This window comes from Cynocephalus volans, chromosome 10 (assembly GCF_027409185.1).
Source record: "Cynocephalus volans isolate mCynVol1 chromosome 10, mCynVol1.pri, whole genome shotgun sequence".
Taxonomy (NCBI): domain Eukaryota; kingdom Metazoa; phylum Chordata; class Mammalia; order Dermoptera; family Cynocephalidae; genus Cynocephalus; species Cynocephalus volans.
In genome coordinates this window covers 90,322,504-90,339,062 of record NC_084469.1, presented here as the reverse complement: position 1 = coordinate 90,339,062, position 16,559 = coordinate 90,322,504, and the positions used below count along the sequence as shown (strand labels likewise).

Sequence of the window (16,559 nt, the reverse complement as noted above, 5' to 3'; positions counted from 1 at the left end):
AAGTGCTCAATAAATATTACTACTATTTCGGATTGAGTAACAAGTGTCGTTTATTTACTTTTCTAATTTAATGGGCAGAACCCATCCAAATTGCTAAAAGTTTAGTCCAAATGAAAACAATCAATTGTCCACATGTCTGTGAATTCCGATCTCCAAAGAAAAAACTCAAGTAACACGGAGAGGCTGTGGAGCCAGCTGCCTGGATATGAATCCTGGGTTACAAGCTCAGGTTACTTGAACTTGTAGCCTCAGTTTCTCCAGCTGTAAAATAGTGATGATAATGGTGCCAACCTCGAAGGGCGATGGTGAGATGAACTTTTAGGACAAGGCCTGGTGCAGAGCAGACACTGAAGAAATGGGTGGTATCGTTATTACCATTTCCTTAGGCTGGCTCCTGCCCTACCCCCAGTGGGTGGTGGGCACTCAAGGGGTTAACTTCAGGGAAGGGGAGGAAGGAGGTGGGTTTGGGGCAGGGCAGTTGTCCTGCGAGTGTGGCCACCAGAGGGAGTAGCTGGATCTGAGCTGGCCCCTCCAAGCCTTGGTGACAGCGCCCACCACACCCTCCTGGAGCCAGGGGAGGGGGCTGGCTGGGAGTAACCAGGGTGTCCCCAGTCCCCAGCAGCCTCTCCTTCCACCCCCCTCTCCAGTCTGGAGAGCCATCCGGTCCCCACCCTGGTGACATTCTCCTCAAACTCCCTGAATGGGATTGAGTGGGAAATCTGGGTAGGGGGCTGGCTGGGAGTGGTCAGGGAGGCTCCAGCCCTTGGTGGCCCCTCCTCCTTCCAAGAAGCCATCCAGTCCCCTCCCCAGGGCTGCTCTTCCTATGGCCTCTCTGACGCCCTCCTCCTTCCCACCCTGCTCTGCCGGCACACTCGGTGCCCGGTGCCGGTGCCGGTGGAGTCCCTTCCCCAAACGTTCAGGGAGAAGGGGCGTGGGAGGAGGCAAAGGGAGCTGGAAAGGGGGGCAGGAGGACGAGAAATAAAGACAACAGACAGAGGGACTCACACACACACACACACACACACACTCCAACAGAGACCTAAAGAGACTGAAAAACAGAGATAGAGAAACAGAAAGACAGAAAGAGAAACAGAAAGAAATAGAGACAGAGATACAGAGTGGAAACAGATGAACGCACAGAGTCAAAAATAACAGAGAGACAGAGGGACAGAAATTCAGGGAGAGGGAGAGAAATAAACAGAAAATTCGGTACGGGGAGAAAGGCAGACTGAAGGAGAGTCAGAGGGGCCAGACCCAGGGCAGGGCGAGTGCGGGTGGGATGGAGGGTCGCCTGCTATAGGAGATGTAGTGGCCTGGGCCGGGCTGGGTGGGCAGAGAGAAGCGGGTGCCTCCCCTGGGGGGTGAGGGGGCATGGGAGGGGTGGGCATTCTGCTGCTGCTGCTGCTGCTGGCTGGGGCGGGAGTTGGGGGGGCCTGGAGACCCCCAAAGGGAAAGTGTCCTCCACGCTGCTCCTGCTCCAAAGACAGTGCCCTGTGTGAGGGCTCCCCGGATCTGCCCGAGAGCTTCTCCCCGACCCTGCTGTCACTGTGAGTGTCAGGCCCTCTGTGGGCCTGAAGGTGGGCATGGGAGACCTGGGACCCTAGGGCTTGGGGCAGGGTGTCAGGGTCTCCAAGGAAACAGGAGCCTGTTGAGATCTTGGGAGATGGGTAGCAAAGGATGTTGGGATGTCTGCAAGGGGGCTACTGGGATTTGGAAGGGAGCACAGGGGAAATCTCAAAGGGCAGGGGCAGCATTTGGGGCCCAGAGGCAGGATAGCCAGGGGGTGCGCCGAGTGCTGCCAGGGTCCTTGCCAAGTGAGGAAGGCAAATGCTTGTCTCCCCTGGGATGTAGGGGAAGTATGCCCAGGGTCAGGGTGGCACGCGAGGGTGTCCTGGACAGCAGAGGACTCTGGTTTGGGACTGGAACACTGGACTGGTGTTCTCCTTACCCACCACTGCCCACGTCCCCAGCTCACTCGTCAGGACTGGAGTCACCCAGCTGAAGGCCGGCAGCTTCCTGAGGATGCCGTCACTGCACCTGCTGTGAGTGGGGCCTGGCTGAGCTGACAACCAGCTCCAGGGAGTGGGTGTTTATGCACATGCATGTGGGGGGTGTGCACGCACAGGCATGGGTGAGTGTTCGTGCACGTGTGTGGGGATGTGTGCACACATAGGTGTGTGTCTGAATGAATTCATATCCGTGCACATCCTCCTACCCATGTGCACATGCGTGTGCCAAGGGTGGGAGCCAAGGTTAAACTGTCAGACGGGCGGCAGCAACTCTGGAAAAATTTCTTTTTCCTCCCTTGCCAGCCTCTTCACATCCAACTCCTTCTCTGTGATCGAGGACGATGCGTTTGCAGGCCTGTCACACCTGCAGTACCTGTGAGTGAGGCCAGGGATGGGGCAGATGGGCCTGGGAGGAGGAGGGGCCCCTCTGTGGCTCCTAGAGCAGGGGGAAGTTGGAGCTGTGGCCCTGGGGAGGAGGTGCCTAGACAAGGGTCCCCCTCTAGCTGCAAGAGGCCTCGCTCCTTGGGTGGGGTCAAGGCTACTGGTCAGCTGTGTAATCTCGGCCTGCTCACTTCATCTCTCTGCTCAAGATCTACAAAGGGCCTGGATAATCAGAGACAATTTACAGCCCTACCTGACTCGTGGGAACACAAGGAGGATGTCTACACAGAGGCCAAAGACAGGAAATGTTCCAAATTAACAGGAAACAACTCCAAGTTAGGTGGTAATAGTGTGACAAATGATACTGTGGTAGGATGATAAATGGAGGCACTGATGGTGGATAGTCGTGGCATAGGTGGTGATGGTGGTAGTAGCAATGACAGTACGACAATGCTGGCTCCGGTGTTAATCATAATGGCAGTGGTGTTGATCCTGTCGCTGATGATGATGGGGAGGAGGTGGTGTCATTGAGCCTGACGGAATGGGGATGTTGTTAATAAAAATGGCAGAACCAATGGTGATGGCACCATCGCTGATATTGATAAATTTGTGGGGCTGGTGCTAGTGATAATCATGTGTTGTGGGGGTGGTAGTTATGATATTGGTGTTGATGCTGGTGACGGCTGTGGGAAGGATGTTAGTGTTGGTATTTATGGCAATATTGTTGGTACTGGGGTGGTGATGATGTGGAGGTATCTGTAATCACGAAAATCATGACAGTAGTGGCGCTGGTGGGGGGTGAAGACGTGAGTGTTGGAGGTAACGGTGATGCTGTAGGTGATGGCAATTCTGGTGCTACTGCTGATGTTTATGTGATGGTTGCAGTGTTGGTGATGATGGTGGCAGTCTTTTTGGTGTTGACCACGAAAGTTGTGTTGTTGGTGATGCTTATCAGCGTTATTGGTGTGGGGTTTGGTAATGATGATATTGGTGTTGGTCTTCATAATGGGAGTGATTGGTAACGTTGGTGTTGGTGATGATGGTTACAGTGTTGGTGATGATGGTGGCGTGGTATGGTGTCGGGAATGATGGTAGTTATTGGTACTGGGGTCGGTGATGATGATAGAGGCACAAGTGCTGGAGATGTGGGCATTGGGTTGGTCATTAGGGATGATGGTGGAGGTATTGGTGGTGACACTGGTGGCAGTGGTGGTGATGGTTATGGCAGTGTTCACGGTGAGGCTGGCAATGACCACAGGGCCAGGTTCATGGCCCCTGGGATTGAGGGTTGGGACCTTGGTGAGAAGTTTCTGAGGAGGCTTTCCCTGGGATTGTCCAAGGTGCTGGGGGAGAATTCAGCACCTTCCAGTGGCCTATGGCTTCCGTGGGGTGAGTTCCCCCAAGTACTGTGGGCCTACCCCTCACCCCACCCTCCCTCCACAGCTTCATCGAGGACAATGAGATTGGCTCCATCTCTAAGAACGCTCTCAGAGGACTCCGCTCACTCACACACCTGTGCGTGCCCCCACCGCCCCGCCCTCCACGACAGGCACCCCACACTCCAACACCCAGAGACGCAGGGTATCCTGGCAGCTGCTGATGGCTCCTCCTCCTCTTCCTCCACCAGAAGCCTGGCCAATAACCACCTAGAGGCCCTTCCCAGATTCCTGTTCAGAGGCCTGGAGACCCTGACTCATGTGTGAGGCTCAAGGGGGCTAGGAGGGTTGAGGATTGGGGCATGTTTGAGGGGGGATGGGGCATCTGTACCCACTCTTGGTTGGTGCACATGAGAATGACTGCAATGGTTCTGCCATATTTTCATACCACCTGTGGGCACCCATCCCGGACCCTTGCCTGGGGAGAGGGCAGGGAGCATGGCCACCAGAGGTTGGAAGCCGGGTTGCAGCCCCTCCCGGCCTCTTGCCTCAGGGACCTCCGTGGGAACCCGTTCCAGTGTGACTGCCGTGTCCTATGGCTGCTGCAGTGGATGCCCACCATGAACGCCAGCGTGGGGACTGGGGCCTGTGCAGGCCCTGCCACCCTGGCCCACATGCTGCTCCGCCACCTCGACCCCAAGATGTTCAAGTGCAGAGCCATAGGTGGGGGCTTTCCCGGTGGGGTGGGAGGGGATTACAGAAGAAGATGGGATACTGGGGGAATGGCTGCCAGGGCTCAAGGGCTGACCTCACTCACTGCCCTGCAATTTCTTGGCTGTGAGATGCTGAGCAAGCAGCACCACCTTCCTGAGCCTCAGTTTCCTCATCTATAAAATGGAGGAATAACCAGTGACATAGGATTGCTGTGACTATTCAGTGATGCGTCCATGCCTGCACAGCATTTGGCACAGGGCCTGGGATAGGAGACCCTTAAAAATGTTCAATCTTGTTAATACAAAATTGATCACTTTAAAAATATTTCCTACATACCCAGTATTGTGCTAAGAACTGCATGTGCATCACCTCACTTTTATTTACTTTTCTTTTGCTTTTTCGTGACTATATTTTGGTGCCTTTATGGAGAATTGGCAATGCAGAGAGTACAGCAGAGATGAAGAGCCCTGGGTCTTGCCCTCACAGAGCCCTCAGTCCAGAGGAAGGCAGGCCCAGCCTCGGACAGCAATAGCCCATTCTGGCTGGGATGGGGAGGCCCAGGCAGAGGGTCAGGGCTGAGATGAGGGAACCAGGGGAGCGCAGTGCCAGGGGCAGGGCCACACAGAGCTGGAGGGTCAGGAAGAGCTTCCTGAGGGTACGGACATTTGAGTTCAAACCTTAAGGGTCTTCATGCAGATGCTGTTAATACAATAATAACAGTAGTTATTATTATCTAAGTGTAAGACATGTTTTTGGTCTGTGGGACTCAGAGATCGAGGGGATTTCATTTATGGGTCACTCTTCATTCAGTTACTCAGTATTCACTGAAGCCCACTTCGTGCCTAGCCCTGTGAGAGGCGACGGGCACACTGTGGTGACAAAGATGGCCTTGAGCTCTGGCCGCATGGGACTAACAGTCCTGGGGGCTTGGGGAGACAGACATTAAATAAAACACTGCACAAGTGAATGTGATAAATACAGGGAGTGGTAAGAGAGGTGGGGGGGGTCCTATGTTACAGGGAGGATCAGAAAAGGCTTCTCTGAAGAGGGGACATAAGATCTTGATTTAGCTAACTGAAGAAGAGAGGAAAGGGCACTCCAGAGAGAGGGAACAGCATGGACAATGGCCCTCAGGCAGAATAGAGCTCACCCTGTTTGAGCATTAAAAGAAGGCAGGTGTGGCTTATGGGGAGTGAGAAAAGGGAGGGATGCAGATAAGGTTAAAGGCGGCAGGGGTCTCACCGTGCAGACTTTGAAAGTCACAGAGAGGAGAGTAGACTTTATTCTGAGGGACATGGGAAACAACGGAGGGCTTGAGCAGGAGGTGACATAATTTGGTGGGCATTTTTATTTTTATTTTATTTTATTATTATTATTTTGGTGGTGGGCTGGTATGGGAATCTGAACCCTTGACCTTGGTGTGATGGGCATTTTTAAAAGATCCCCCTTTGGGTGGGCATCCTTGGTGTTTTGGCTCATGGCTTCAACCTTGCCACTTAGCAACAGGGCCTGGCACGCTGGCTCCACCACTAGCAAGCTGGGCAGCCTTGGTGTGCCCGTTACTATAAAAGCTCAGCTGCTGTAACAAAGAGGCTCAAAATATCATGAATTAAAGAAGACAGAAGGGTTTGAGGTAAGCTGTCCAGGTGAGTGGGGCAGGCCCTGGATATTGTCCTGGTTTTCATGGTTGAAAGCAGGTTGTGGCACGTCCATATGCTAGTGTGAGATGAAGGGAAAGACACCAAGTCCAGGACAAGCTGTTTTCCCACAAGCAAGTGAGGCGAACATGGTTCTTCTCATGTTCTGGTTACTTCTCATGTTCTGTTAGGAACTTGGTCTGGACAAGGCCACACCTAACTTCCAGGGAGGGTGGTTAGTGGGAGTGGCCTCCAGCTGGGTAGCTCTGATTGTATTTCATGGAAGATGAGATTGAAGGATGGGTTCTGTTGGACAACTGGCTTCCTGTACCAGTTTAGCCTTAGTTTCCTCCTCTGTAGAGATAATAACAGAACGTACCTCACAGGAATGTTGTGCAGGTAAATGAATGAACCCCTATGCTGTTTCTAAGGGATTATTTGAGGATGTGGCATAGCTTAGAAAATAAAGATGATCATGTCATTGTGAGTTAATACCTCTATAGATAGAGATGCCACTCTATATGTCCCTATGAGGTGAACACCATGAATGGTCCTCATTTCAGAGATGTGCAAACCGAGGCTCAGCGATGAGGATCCTTGGGGTCCGCTGGGCCTGCCTGACTCTCTCCTGCCACCCCCAGAGCTGTCCCGGTTCCAGACAATCGGGGAGTCAGCGTTGGGCGTGGAACCCTTCTCCTACCAGGGGGAACCCCACATCGTCTTGGCACAGCCCTTCGCCGGCCGCTGCCTGATCCTCTCCTGGGACTACAGCCTGCAGCGCTTCCGGCCCGAGGAAGAGCTGTCCGGTGAGCCCCCTTCCCATCCTCCTGCCTGCCCAGTAGCCTGCCTGACAGGCCTGACCTGCCCCCCCAACTCCCTACAGCGCCCTCGGTGGTGTCCTGCAAGCCGCTGGTGCTGGGCCTGCGCCTCTTTGTGCTGGCCGCCCGCCTGTGGGGTGGCTCACAGCTGTGGGCACGGCCCAGCCCCGACCTGCGCCTGGCCCCGATGCAAGTCCTGGCTCCGCGACGGCTGCTGCGGCCCAATGATGCTGAACTCCTGTGGTTGGACGGGCAGCCCTGCTTCGTGGTGGCTGACGCCTCCAAGGCAGGCAGCACCACGCTGCTGTGCCGGGACGGACCTGGCTTTTACCCACGCCAGAGCCTGCATGCCTGGCACCGGGACACAGACGCTGAGGCCCTCGAGCTGGATGGCCGACCCCACCTGCTGCTGGCCTCGGCCTCACAGCGGCCTGTGCTCTTTCACTGGTTTGGTGGCCGCTTCGAGAGGCGTACGGACATCCCTGAGGCTGAGGATGTCTATGCCACACGCCACTTCCAGGCTGGTGGGGATGTGTTCCTGTGCCTGACACGCTACATCGGGGACTCCATGGTGAGGCTGAGCCCCATTAGGTGGCGCAGGCAGCAGAGGACACAAGCCAGGCCTGACAATGCAGCTGACCCCATTGAAGGCTGGCTTTTCAGCGCTGACCTTACCTTGCACACTAGTCTCTAAACTCTGACCCAGCCTCACATGCTCACCTTTGAACTCTGACCCTATCCCTACACTGACCACAAGACTGACTGTGACCCCTTGAGGCTGGCTAATTCTAAATCACTCCCCATCCCCCAGCACTGACACTGGCCCCAAGTTTCTGATTCTACCCTCCAAATTCTGGCTCTATAACTCTGACACTCTCCAGGACTTACATTTAGCCACAGTCATGGCCATCCCCACCCTGACACTCTGAACCCCCAATGCCAATGCTGGTGTCAAGCCCTGCCCACACCCTCCAGCATCGTCTTTCTGGAGTGAGGTGCAGCCAGGGGAGGTTTCAGAGCCTAGATGGGCCCTGACCTGATTCAGGTGTACACAGGGTCTGTGTGGGGGGAGCAGACTGTGGGGACAGTAACAGGAGCAGGAGACCAGGGAAGAGGCTGCCGTAACATCCAGGCAGGAGGGGATGGAGTCTGGGTCGAGGTGCAGCTAGAAGAGGTGGGTGAAACGTTAAACTATAGTAGGTAAAACCAACAGATTCCCTTGCTGTCTGATTCTATGTTGGTGTGAGGGAGAGAAGGGTCAACAATAATTCCAAATCTGTGACCTAAGCAGCTGGGTGGTGACATTTATGAAGATAAGAAAGCTGCAGGAATTTGGGGACCTACAGGCATCTGTTTCCAATGGGCCTGGAGGACTAGGGGCAGGCCTGGCCTCTGGGACCCCAGGGCCTAACCTGCCACCACCCACAGGTCATGCGCTGGGACGGCTCCATGTTTCGTCTGCTGCAGCAACTTCCCTCACGGGGCGCCCACGTCTTCCAGCCGCTGCTTATCGCCAAGGACCAGCTGGCTATCCTAGGCAGTGACTTCGCCTTCAGCCAGGTCTTCCACCTGGAGCCTGACAAGGGGCTTCTGGAGCCGCTTCAGGAGCTGGGGCCCCCGGCCTTGGTGGCCCCCCGTGCCTTTGCCCACATCACCATGGCTGGCAGACGCTTCCTCTTCGCTGCTTGTTTCAAGGGCCCCACACAGATCTACCAGCATCACGAGTTAGACCTCAGTGCCTGAGACGGACAGGACCCTGCACATGGCTGCGGGGCTGACGTGGGGAATCTCAGGTCTCTGGACACCCCTTTGGCAGGCCTCCTGGCCCCACTTGGGATGACGGCCAGTCCTGTGAGATACTGGCCACAGGTCAAGTTCATCAGCTCCAGGTCCAGGCCCTGGCCCACTTCTTGGAGGATCTGGGCTCACTGGGGTAATGGAAGGTCTCAGCCTACTGGACCTTCTGAGCTGGCCTTCCAGTCTGAAGCAATATCTTGGCTGGGACAGGTGCCCCTACCAAAGGAGACTTGGAGGCTCAGGCTGGGGCGCTGCATGGAGCCGGAATACAGAAGTCAAGGTGGGAGAAATGTGCAGAGGTCTGTTAGCTCTTCTTTCAACCTCGGGGTGGGGGGGGCGCCTCCCCTCTCCCCGCTCCCCACGGAAGTACCGAGGAGACAGCGCTCCTTGGCGTTCCTTTCCCTCTAAACTCAATCCCGCCAATCGCTCCCAAGGAGAAGTGCCCGCCTCCGTGACGTACCAGTCGCTGGGCGGTCGCCCTAGCCCGGCTTGCAAACTCCCTCCGCTGCTTCTGCGCATGCCTGCTGCCGGGGCGGAAGCCCTGCCCCCCTCCCCGCTCCTGCGCGTGCGTGGGGGTGTGGGGGTGGGGAAGCAGGAAATCGAGAGCCGTAGGGGAGCCCTAGATACCCCTCCCCGACGGGCGACAGGGTCAAGTGTACGAACTCAATAAATGCGCTGTGCACCCGCCCCGCCCGATGGGCTCATTGGGAGAGGGGATCTTGTGAGTGGCCTGGAGGGAAGGGTGGCTGCTGTCCCAGGAGCGATGTATTGGAGAAGAGGTCCCAGGGACGCAGTGTGGCTGCCCTGGGTGACTGTTGCGGGGTCTCTGTGTGGGCTCGTGATTATGGGGGGATGGGATATTTGAGGGATATAAGGGAATTATTAGGGCTCAGGTCACACGTTTATTGTAGGTCTCTTGGGGTTGTCTCAGGCATTGCAGGCGATATTTTAGGGTGTTTTAAGCATTTTATGAGGTGGCTCATGGGAACATTCTGGATGCCTTACTAGGTATTGGGGAGTATCAAGGGAATTTGAGGCTCGTTGGAAGTTCTTATATCATGTGGCCATTGTATATTATTAGGTGCATCATTGGGAATTATTTAAAGGTCTCAGGTACATCTGAGTATTTAGAAAGGTTTCCTAATAAGGTGGGGTCTCAGGGGCGAATGAGAGGGTCTTAGGGGTCTTACTATTATAATCATAAACTATCTGAGTACTCCCATCATGGTAGGATGATCCTACATCTTAGTTTTCCTGGGATAGCCCCAGTGTCCACCTGGCTGTCCCAGCATTCCATTTGGTTAGGGGTCTCTCTCACTCTCAAAAGTGTCCCATATTTGGCTGCTAGAAAATGTTAAAGTACACATGAGGCTCCCATGGCCATGGAGGCAGAGGGCAGACCCTATGCCATCTACCAAGTCTTGAGGGAGCAGGCCTTTCCCAGCAAAGAGATTCGGTGCCAGCTTTGATGTCAGCCCCTAGTTCAGGTCCACCTTCTCCTGGCCCCCCAAACCCACCCTTGTGCCCACATAAGGAGTCTTGAACCTGCTTGGGCAGAAGGCAAAATCACTTTAGATTAAAAATTGAACAAACAGACTCCTCCAATGAGAAGTGAGATAAGACCCTGGCAAGGTGGTCTGAGTCAAGCAGGGAGAATTCCATCTTGGAGTTGAGGCCCTTGTGCTGAGCCAGGACATGGGGACAAAACAAGCCCCTCCATGTGCTCTTTTGGCTGGTCCATCCTCAGCAGTTATCAGCAGAGCCTGGGAGAAGTGATGGGGTCAGCTTGTGAAGGTGGATAGAGTTCTTTCTCCCCAATGTGCACGCGCACGTGCACACGCATATGCACCCCTCCCTTCCCATGTTCTCCTCGGCCCCATGCTGTCCCAGTCTTACCTGGAGTGATCAGAGGTGGAGCGTCCCCTGGACGGTGACTAGAGAAACAAACCCGGTGAGATCTGTATCCACCCCCATTAGTCCTCCCCCTCAGGACTAGAGGATTCTAAGCTTGTCCAGACATGGCTTCCTGGCTACTTTTCTTTTATAGGGTTGTACAATCCTGGGGACCAATGCTTTTCAGGATTTGGGGCCCTCTGATGATTATCAGCTATGAATAATAAACCTGGGAAAACTTAGTGGCAGGAACTCTCCAGGGCAGAGCCTGGAGGCCTGTCCTCTTTCTGCCAGATTTAGCTCTTTGACCCTGAAAAGCACCTATCCAGCATGAGGCAGGCATGCCAGGAACCCATCTTACCTGGGCTTCTGGCTGAACTTGCATTTGCATTTTCCACCTGTTGGAGACAGGTGGAATGTTCAGGGGAGGGGACCCACAGCCCTGCCCTTCCTGCTACCCTGCCCCCCCGCCACCCCCCGCCAACTCCTCCACTCACTCATGAGGACAATGATGCCCAAAGCACACAGAACCCCTGCGCAGATGAGCCCACCGACCTGGAGGCTGTGCCAGTCTAGGAGAAAAGCAGAATGGACCTCAATGCCAGCCTGTGTCCTCCCCATCCATCCCCCCATCCAATTGACAAATAGGTATTGAGCACCTAGAAGAGAACAGACAAAAATCCCAGCCATGCTCCCATTCTAGTTTATGCACCAGCAAACAGGACATGTCAAGTAGGTTCCGGCAGAGATAAGCGGTCTGAAGAAAAACAAGCAGGGTAGGGGATAGAAAGTCAGAGGGTGGCCCTTTTAGAGAGAGGGGTCAGGGAAGGCCGCTCCAAGGTGGCCACATTTGAGCAGAGGCCTGAAGGAGGGGAGGGAAGGAGTTGTGTGGATATATGGAAGAAAGTGTTCCAAGTAGAGGGATCAGCAAGAGCAAAGGTCCAGAGGCTGAAGGGAGTCTGCTGTACCTGAGGAACAGCAGGGGGCCAGTGTGGCTGGAGCAGGAGTGACAGGGGGTGGAGGAGGGGTGGGGAGGGGGGAGGGGCGCAGATTGGTGGAACCTGAAGGCCGAGTAGCTCACCTCCTCCAGGAAGTTTTCTCAAGTCAACCCTTCTCTCAGCAGTTGATTTGAACCAAACAATGGCTTCTTGTGAACTGTCCCCACTTCCTGGCTGTGTCTAACTATCTTGCTGGAATGGAATCTTCCCAAAGACCAAGTTGCCATCTCTTGTTCCTTTAATCCACTGTGTTTCCTGTTCAATGGCCCAGTCCTAACCCCTTCCTATCCTTGCCCCTGTTTGTACCAGCCATATCAGACCCTCACCCAACCCTGTGTGGGACCCTTGGCACAAAATAGTACGTGGGGTTGAGGGGGAAGTGAAGTGGGGGCACGAGCTCTCACCATAGTAGAAAGGACTGTTTTTATCTGCAAGGAAAGAAAAAAGAAAATGAATCCAGGACAACAGCCAGGATGCAGGGGTCCCAGGAGGAACTCAGGGGTGGGACGGGTAGAGGGGTCCAATCTGACTCACCTTCAGGGTCGTTGGCATCCAGGGTAGGCAGGCCTGGTGGGGAGAAGGGGGGAAGGAGGGGGGGATGGTGTTGCTGGCCTCAGCCAAGCCTCTCAGAAGGGCCAGTGAAGCCTCAGGGGCCTCAGGAGAGGCTCCCATGGGGGACAGTTCCCCACCTCCCAGGGCATAGGGGTCCTGCCCCAGGTGAGCTGCCTCTGCACATCCGCCCATGGAGTCGTGAACTCACCCACTCTGCCCCACACCTTCTAGTCATAACAGCATTTTGCCACCTGAAATAGGTGCTAAGCCAGGTGGGTTTTGGCTACCACTTGCTCCTATGTTTCCAGACACATGGTTAATCCATGCTTTCTGCAGATACAGAGGACTTTTCTTGTCAAGATGACAGATAGTTTCCATTCCAGGGCCCTCTTTTCTCAAATCCATTCATTCTTGTAGCCCATCTTCCCGATTCTGCCACATCTTGTGCTGGTGTTTGCTCACCAAAAACTTTAAAACGACTCACTCTTATATACTTAAATAGCCTTTATATAAAAATGCAACTTGGTCCATTTTCACCATGATTAAAGGAAATAAATAAATAAACGAAAAATAAAAAAAATAAATGCAGCTTGGCCTGACCAAGTACAGTGGTGTTTACAACAATGGATCACAGCCAGTTACAGATTTCTTTGTTCCTTCTCCACTCCCACGGGTTCACTTGACTGGCCTTAAAAAATTTTTTTAATTTAAAAATAAATAAATAAAAATGCAACTTTACCTCACTACCCTAAATGGAATACCAGTCTTGCCCAATGTAATGGAGAAGAAGAAATCCAATGAGAGCAAAAGACTAGGATTAAATTCTGGCTAGAAGCAGCAGGCTACCTTAGCTCTGGGCCTAAACTCTGTTGAAGAGAGATTAATACTTTTTAATTATATTTAAAGCACAAACACATAGAGCTTATTCCGTACCAGGCACTGTTCTAGGCACTTTTCAAATACTAACTCATTTAATCCTTTCAGTGACTCTATGAGTAGGTGCTATCATTCCCCTCATTTTTGCAGGTGGGGAAACTGAGGCACAGAGGGTTTTGGTAACTTGCTACACAACCACGAGGCTCCCAGTTAATCTTGTAATAAAAGTGTTGGGGAGATGTGAAAGACACAGTAGCACTGGGCTGAGCCTTCTCCTTGATGTCCTCAGATTTACAAGAGAACGGGCAAGATGGTGATTTGGTAGCTGTGTGAGCTGCTGCTATAAGAGGCCGTATCCTGTGTGTCCTTTGAAATCACTAAGAACATGTTGGCCTAGTAGTCAACACCTCCCCAGGGGAGGCAGAAAAGCATGACACACACACACACACACAAACACACGCAGGAGGGTTGGCCACCACCCAACTTGGGGCATCCAGGGGAAAGAGCATTTGGGGGGATGGGTACTCACCTGCCAGGAGGACAAGAAGGCTCAGGGCCACCTCTTGCATGTTAGAACACTGGCCTAGAGGGGCACGGGGGTGGGTCCAGCTTTAGCAGGGCCACCAGGATACTGGGCTCTGTGCCCCTGGTTCCCACCGCCCTCCTCTCCGGCACCCACCCAGGGCATGGCTGGTGTTGAGACTCCCTGGGTTGAGACAAGAAGGAGCCACACAGTGAAGCGGGGGCTGGGTGAGAACTCAGACCTGATGAGGGAGCAGCTGTAATCACTCACTGGACACAGACTTCAGGATTTAAGTGAGTCGCCCTGGCAACCAAATGAGGGAGGTGCTGCCTGTTGTTATCCTCATCCTACAGATGGGGAAACTGAGGCTATGTGAGGTGAAAGTAGGTGCCCAGGGTCACCTGGCCAGGAAGCAGGATTTAAACAGGCCTGGCTCCCCAGCTGCTGTTCCTAACTCAGGACTGTCAGGGCCTCAGGGTGTTTTGGGAAATAGTGTATTGGGAGCCAGGTGGCAGGCGGCCCGGGTTCCTGGGAGCCTCTCCCATAGACAGCTCAGAGCCTGCCGGGCTCTGCCCAGGCTTTGCAGATTTCAGGCTGGGGACTGGGGCTGGCTCCTTGGGCTGCTCAGGGCAGTGGGTGGGGAGAGAATATGAAGCTGGGGTGGAGGGTCGGGGGAGGACAAATTCCTGCAGCTCCAGCTCCATCTTCTGTCCCAACTGCCCCTGCCCAACCTTAGTCCCCACCCTCCCCCACCCATCCCTAACCCCTGACAGCAAACACTTGTCTGCCCCCTGGTAGGCCTGCCTAGAATAAAGTACACTCTTCTTTCTCCTTGCTGCCCTGGTAGCTGTCCTGTCCTCCTACAACCCTGTGTGCCTGCTATAAGCCCCCTGGCCTCTGTGCACCCCCCGCCCTCTCCCTGCCCCCTGCCCAGCTGCGAAAGCATACGTTGTCACCATCTTGATAGCAAGAGTTAACACTCCGCCTCACCTCTCTGGACACTGCCAAATGACCTTGCTGTGCTTTCAGTCACTGAACCCCCGACAACCCCTGAGGTCAGCTATTATGTCCCCATTTTACCAATGGCAAAACACGTGTTCAGGGAGAGGTTTGGTGCAGGTGCTTTACTGCATGTGCACAGACTACTGTCTCCACGTGCCTGCCCCAGGTCCCGGGAATCTTCTCAGCTTCCGTATTAATCCTGCATGCTGGACTCATAATTTTAATTTGAGCATCTGTTTTCTGCAGGAAGAGGGCCTGTAGCTTTGGAGAGCATTATCAAGGCATCTAGGACCCCAAAGAGTTTTGGGGAGAGCTGGAGTGGGTAGTTCCAGCACAGATTGGTAGAGGGGCTGCCTGCTGTCTAAAGCTACCTCATGAGGCTCTGTTACCCCGATGGTGCTAATACTAGTAATAATAGCTAATGCTTATTGAGCATTTACCCCATGCCACGCACTGTTCTTAGCTCTTGACACCTATTCATTCACCCATATAATCTTCGCAGCTTGATGAAGTTGGCACCATCATTATCCCACGTTATTGTTGCAACCCTGTAACCCCTGCGAATTCTGCTTATTGTCATATGCTGTCATCCAGTGACTGTTGAGTTTCACCTCTTAAGCCTCTTTCTAGGGGCTTCTCCAAGCCACCCCTGGCCGGGCCTGTGAGGCCCCCACTACTCTCCATTCCCATGACATCTCCAGCATCCCCACACAGAGGAGACTGGTGGATGATTTCAGCTGCACCCCGACCTCTGCACAGCAATTTCCAGCCAGGGCTTTTCCGGAGGCTGCTGGGAGCTGGGAGGTGGGTGTCTGCCCTCACTGTTCTGTTCAGGCCACTGTCAGAAGAGGCCCCTGGGCCAATCCTGAACTGACCACAGTTGGTGGGAAGGCAGCCCTGCAGCTGGATGCTCTCGGTCCCCACTCCTGGCTCCTTCCTGGCCATGGAGGTCCCAAGGCCATCCTGAGGACTGTCTCCGCCTCCGCTTGCCTCTCTGTTTCTCCATGATGGTGGAGAATGTCCACAGCTTCAGGAGTGAGCCTTCCCCTCTGCGTCCCTGAAATCTCCTAACCAGCGGCCCATTTCACAGCTTCTCCAGGCAGCACCATCCCCTTTTCCTAGAGGTCTCCAGGACCCACATGCCCCCAGTACCTAGACACCCACTCATGCTCCATCCACCCAGGCACACCTCATTCACTTAGATAGCCCTGGTCCACTTAGATACCCCATCCACCTAGGCACCCGCTCCCCACTCCCATCCACTCAGGTACCCCCAATCCAGATACCTCTGGTCCATCAGACACTGCCAATCTACCCAGACACCACTCATATTTCCAGACACCCCAATCCCACTTCTGGGTCTTACCTTCACCCTGACTGGCTCACCCAGTCCCTGAGAAGAGAATGATCGAGAGGGTCATACTAGGGAAGCGGACTTTCTCCAATCTCCTGCCCCCAGAAAAGGACCTTAAAGTGGGAGGATTCTAGGGTCTTTAACAGCAGAGCTACTAAGTGGTAGGGACAGTGGTGGGGGAGAGGCAGGGAGAGTTTGGAGGCAAAGCCAAGGCAGCTTGGAGGGAGGGGCCCCAGCTGCTCACCTGTGTGTCTCACGGAGGTTCAGGGAGAAATCGGGGCTACCAGGCCTGAGTTTGCCTTTATCCACAGTTGCCACGCCCTAAGCAAACCTGGGCAGGTAGAGAACAAGTCGTACTCCCTAAGGCTCAGGGGCTCTCCCACCCCATTCCTGCTCTTAAAGAGACAGCTCCACCCCCTCCCAGCCACTGGCGGCAGGGAGGTCCACAGGGTCACCAAGGTCACAGCAGTTTCAGGTGAAGAGGAAGGGACAATAAAATGGCTGGAACGCAGTCCCTTGAATTAGGGGAGGGGCTTTCTGGAATCTCCTGTGTCCACGAAACGACCTTGAAGCAGGGAGGTTCCCGGGTCCTTAGCATCAGACTTCTCCTGGCAGGGTCTTAGAGGAAG

At 54.2% G+C, this 16,559-nt stretch overlaps 2 protein-coding genes across 3 annotated transcripts; one reads left to right on the top strand and one right to left on the bottom strand.

Annotated features, from left to right (window-relative positions):
- Positions 1-1,371: 1,371 nt before the first annotated feature.
- Positions 1,372-8,678, top strand: LGI4 (leucine rich repeat LGI family member 4). The gene is made up of 9 exons (XM_063112624.1): positions 1,372-1,547; positions 1,971-2,042; positions 2,313-2,384; positions 3,834-3,905; positions 4,018-4,089; positions 4,320-4,489; positions 6,759-6,923; positions 7,001-7,506; positions 8,364-8,678. The coding sequence occupies exons 1-9, from the start codon at positions 1,372-1,374 to the stop codon at positions 8,676-8,678; spliced, it is 1,620 nt and encodes a 539-aa protein (XP_062968694.1).
- A 1,610-nt stretch (positions 8,679-10,288) lies between these two features.
- On the bottom strand, positions 10,289-16,216 carry FXYD3 (FXYD domain containing ion transport regulator 3). Of its 2 annotated transcripts, none has more exons than XM_063112050.1 (9): positions 16,175-16,216; positions 15,943-15,969; positions 13,581-13,634; positions 12,158-12,190; positions 12,028-12,051; positions 11,123-11,284; positions 10,987-11,023; positions 10,629-10,666; positions 10,289-10,495 (listed from the first exon to the last, which is right to left on the bottom strand). In XM_063112050.1, the coding sequence occupies exons 3-9, from the start codon at positions 13,618-13,620 to the stop codon at positions 10,476-10,478; spliced, it is 354 nt and encodes a 117-aa protein (XP_062968120.1). In that variant the 5' UTR covers positions 13,621-13,634; positions 15,943-15,969; positions 16,175-16,216; the 3' UTR covers positions 10,289-10,475. The 2 variants fall into 2 exon arrangements, with proteins under 2 accessions (XP_062968120.1, XP_062968121.1); XM_063112051.1 differs by having other exon boundaries at positions 11,123-11,197.
- Positions 16,217-16,559: the final 343 nt, after the last annotated feature.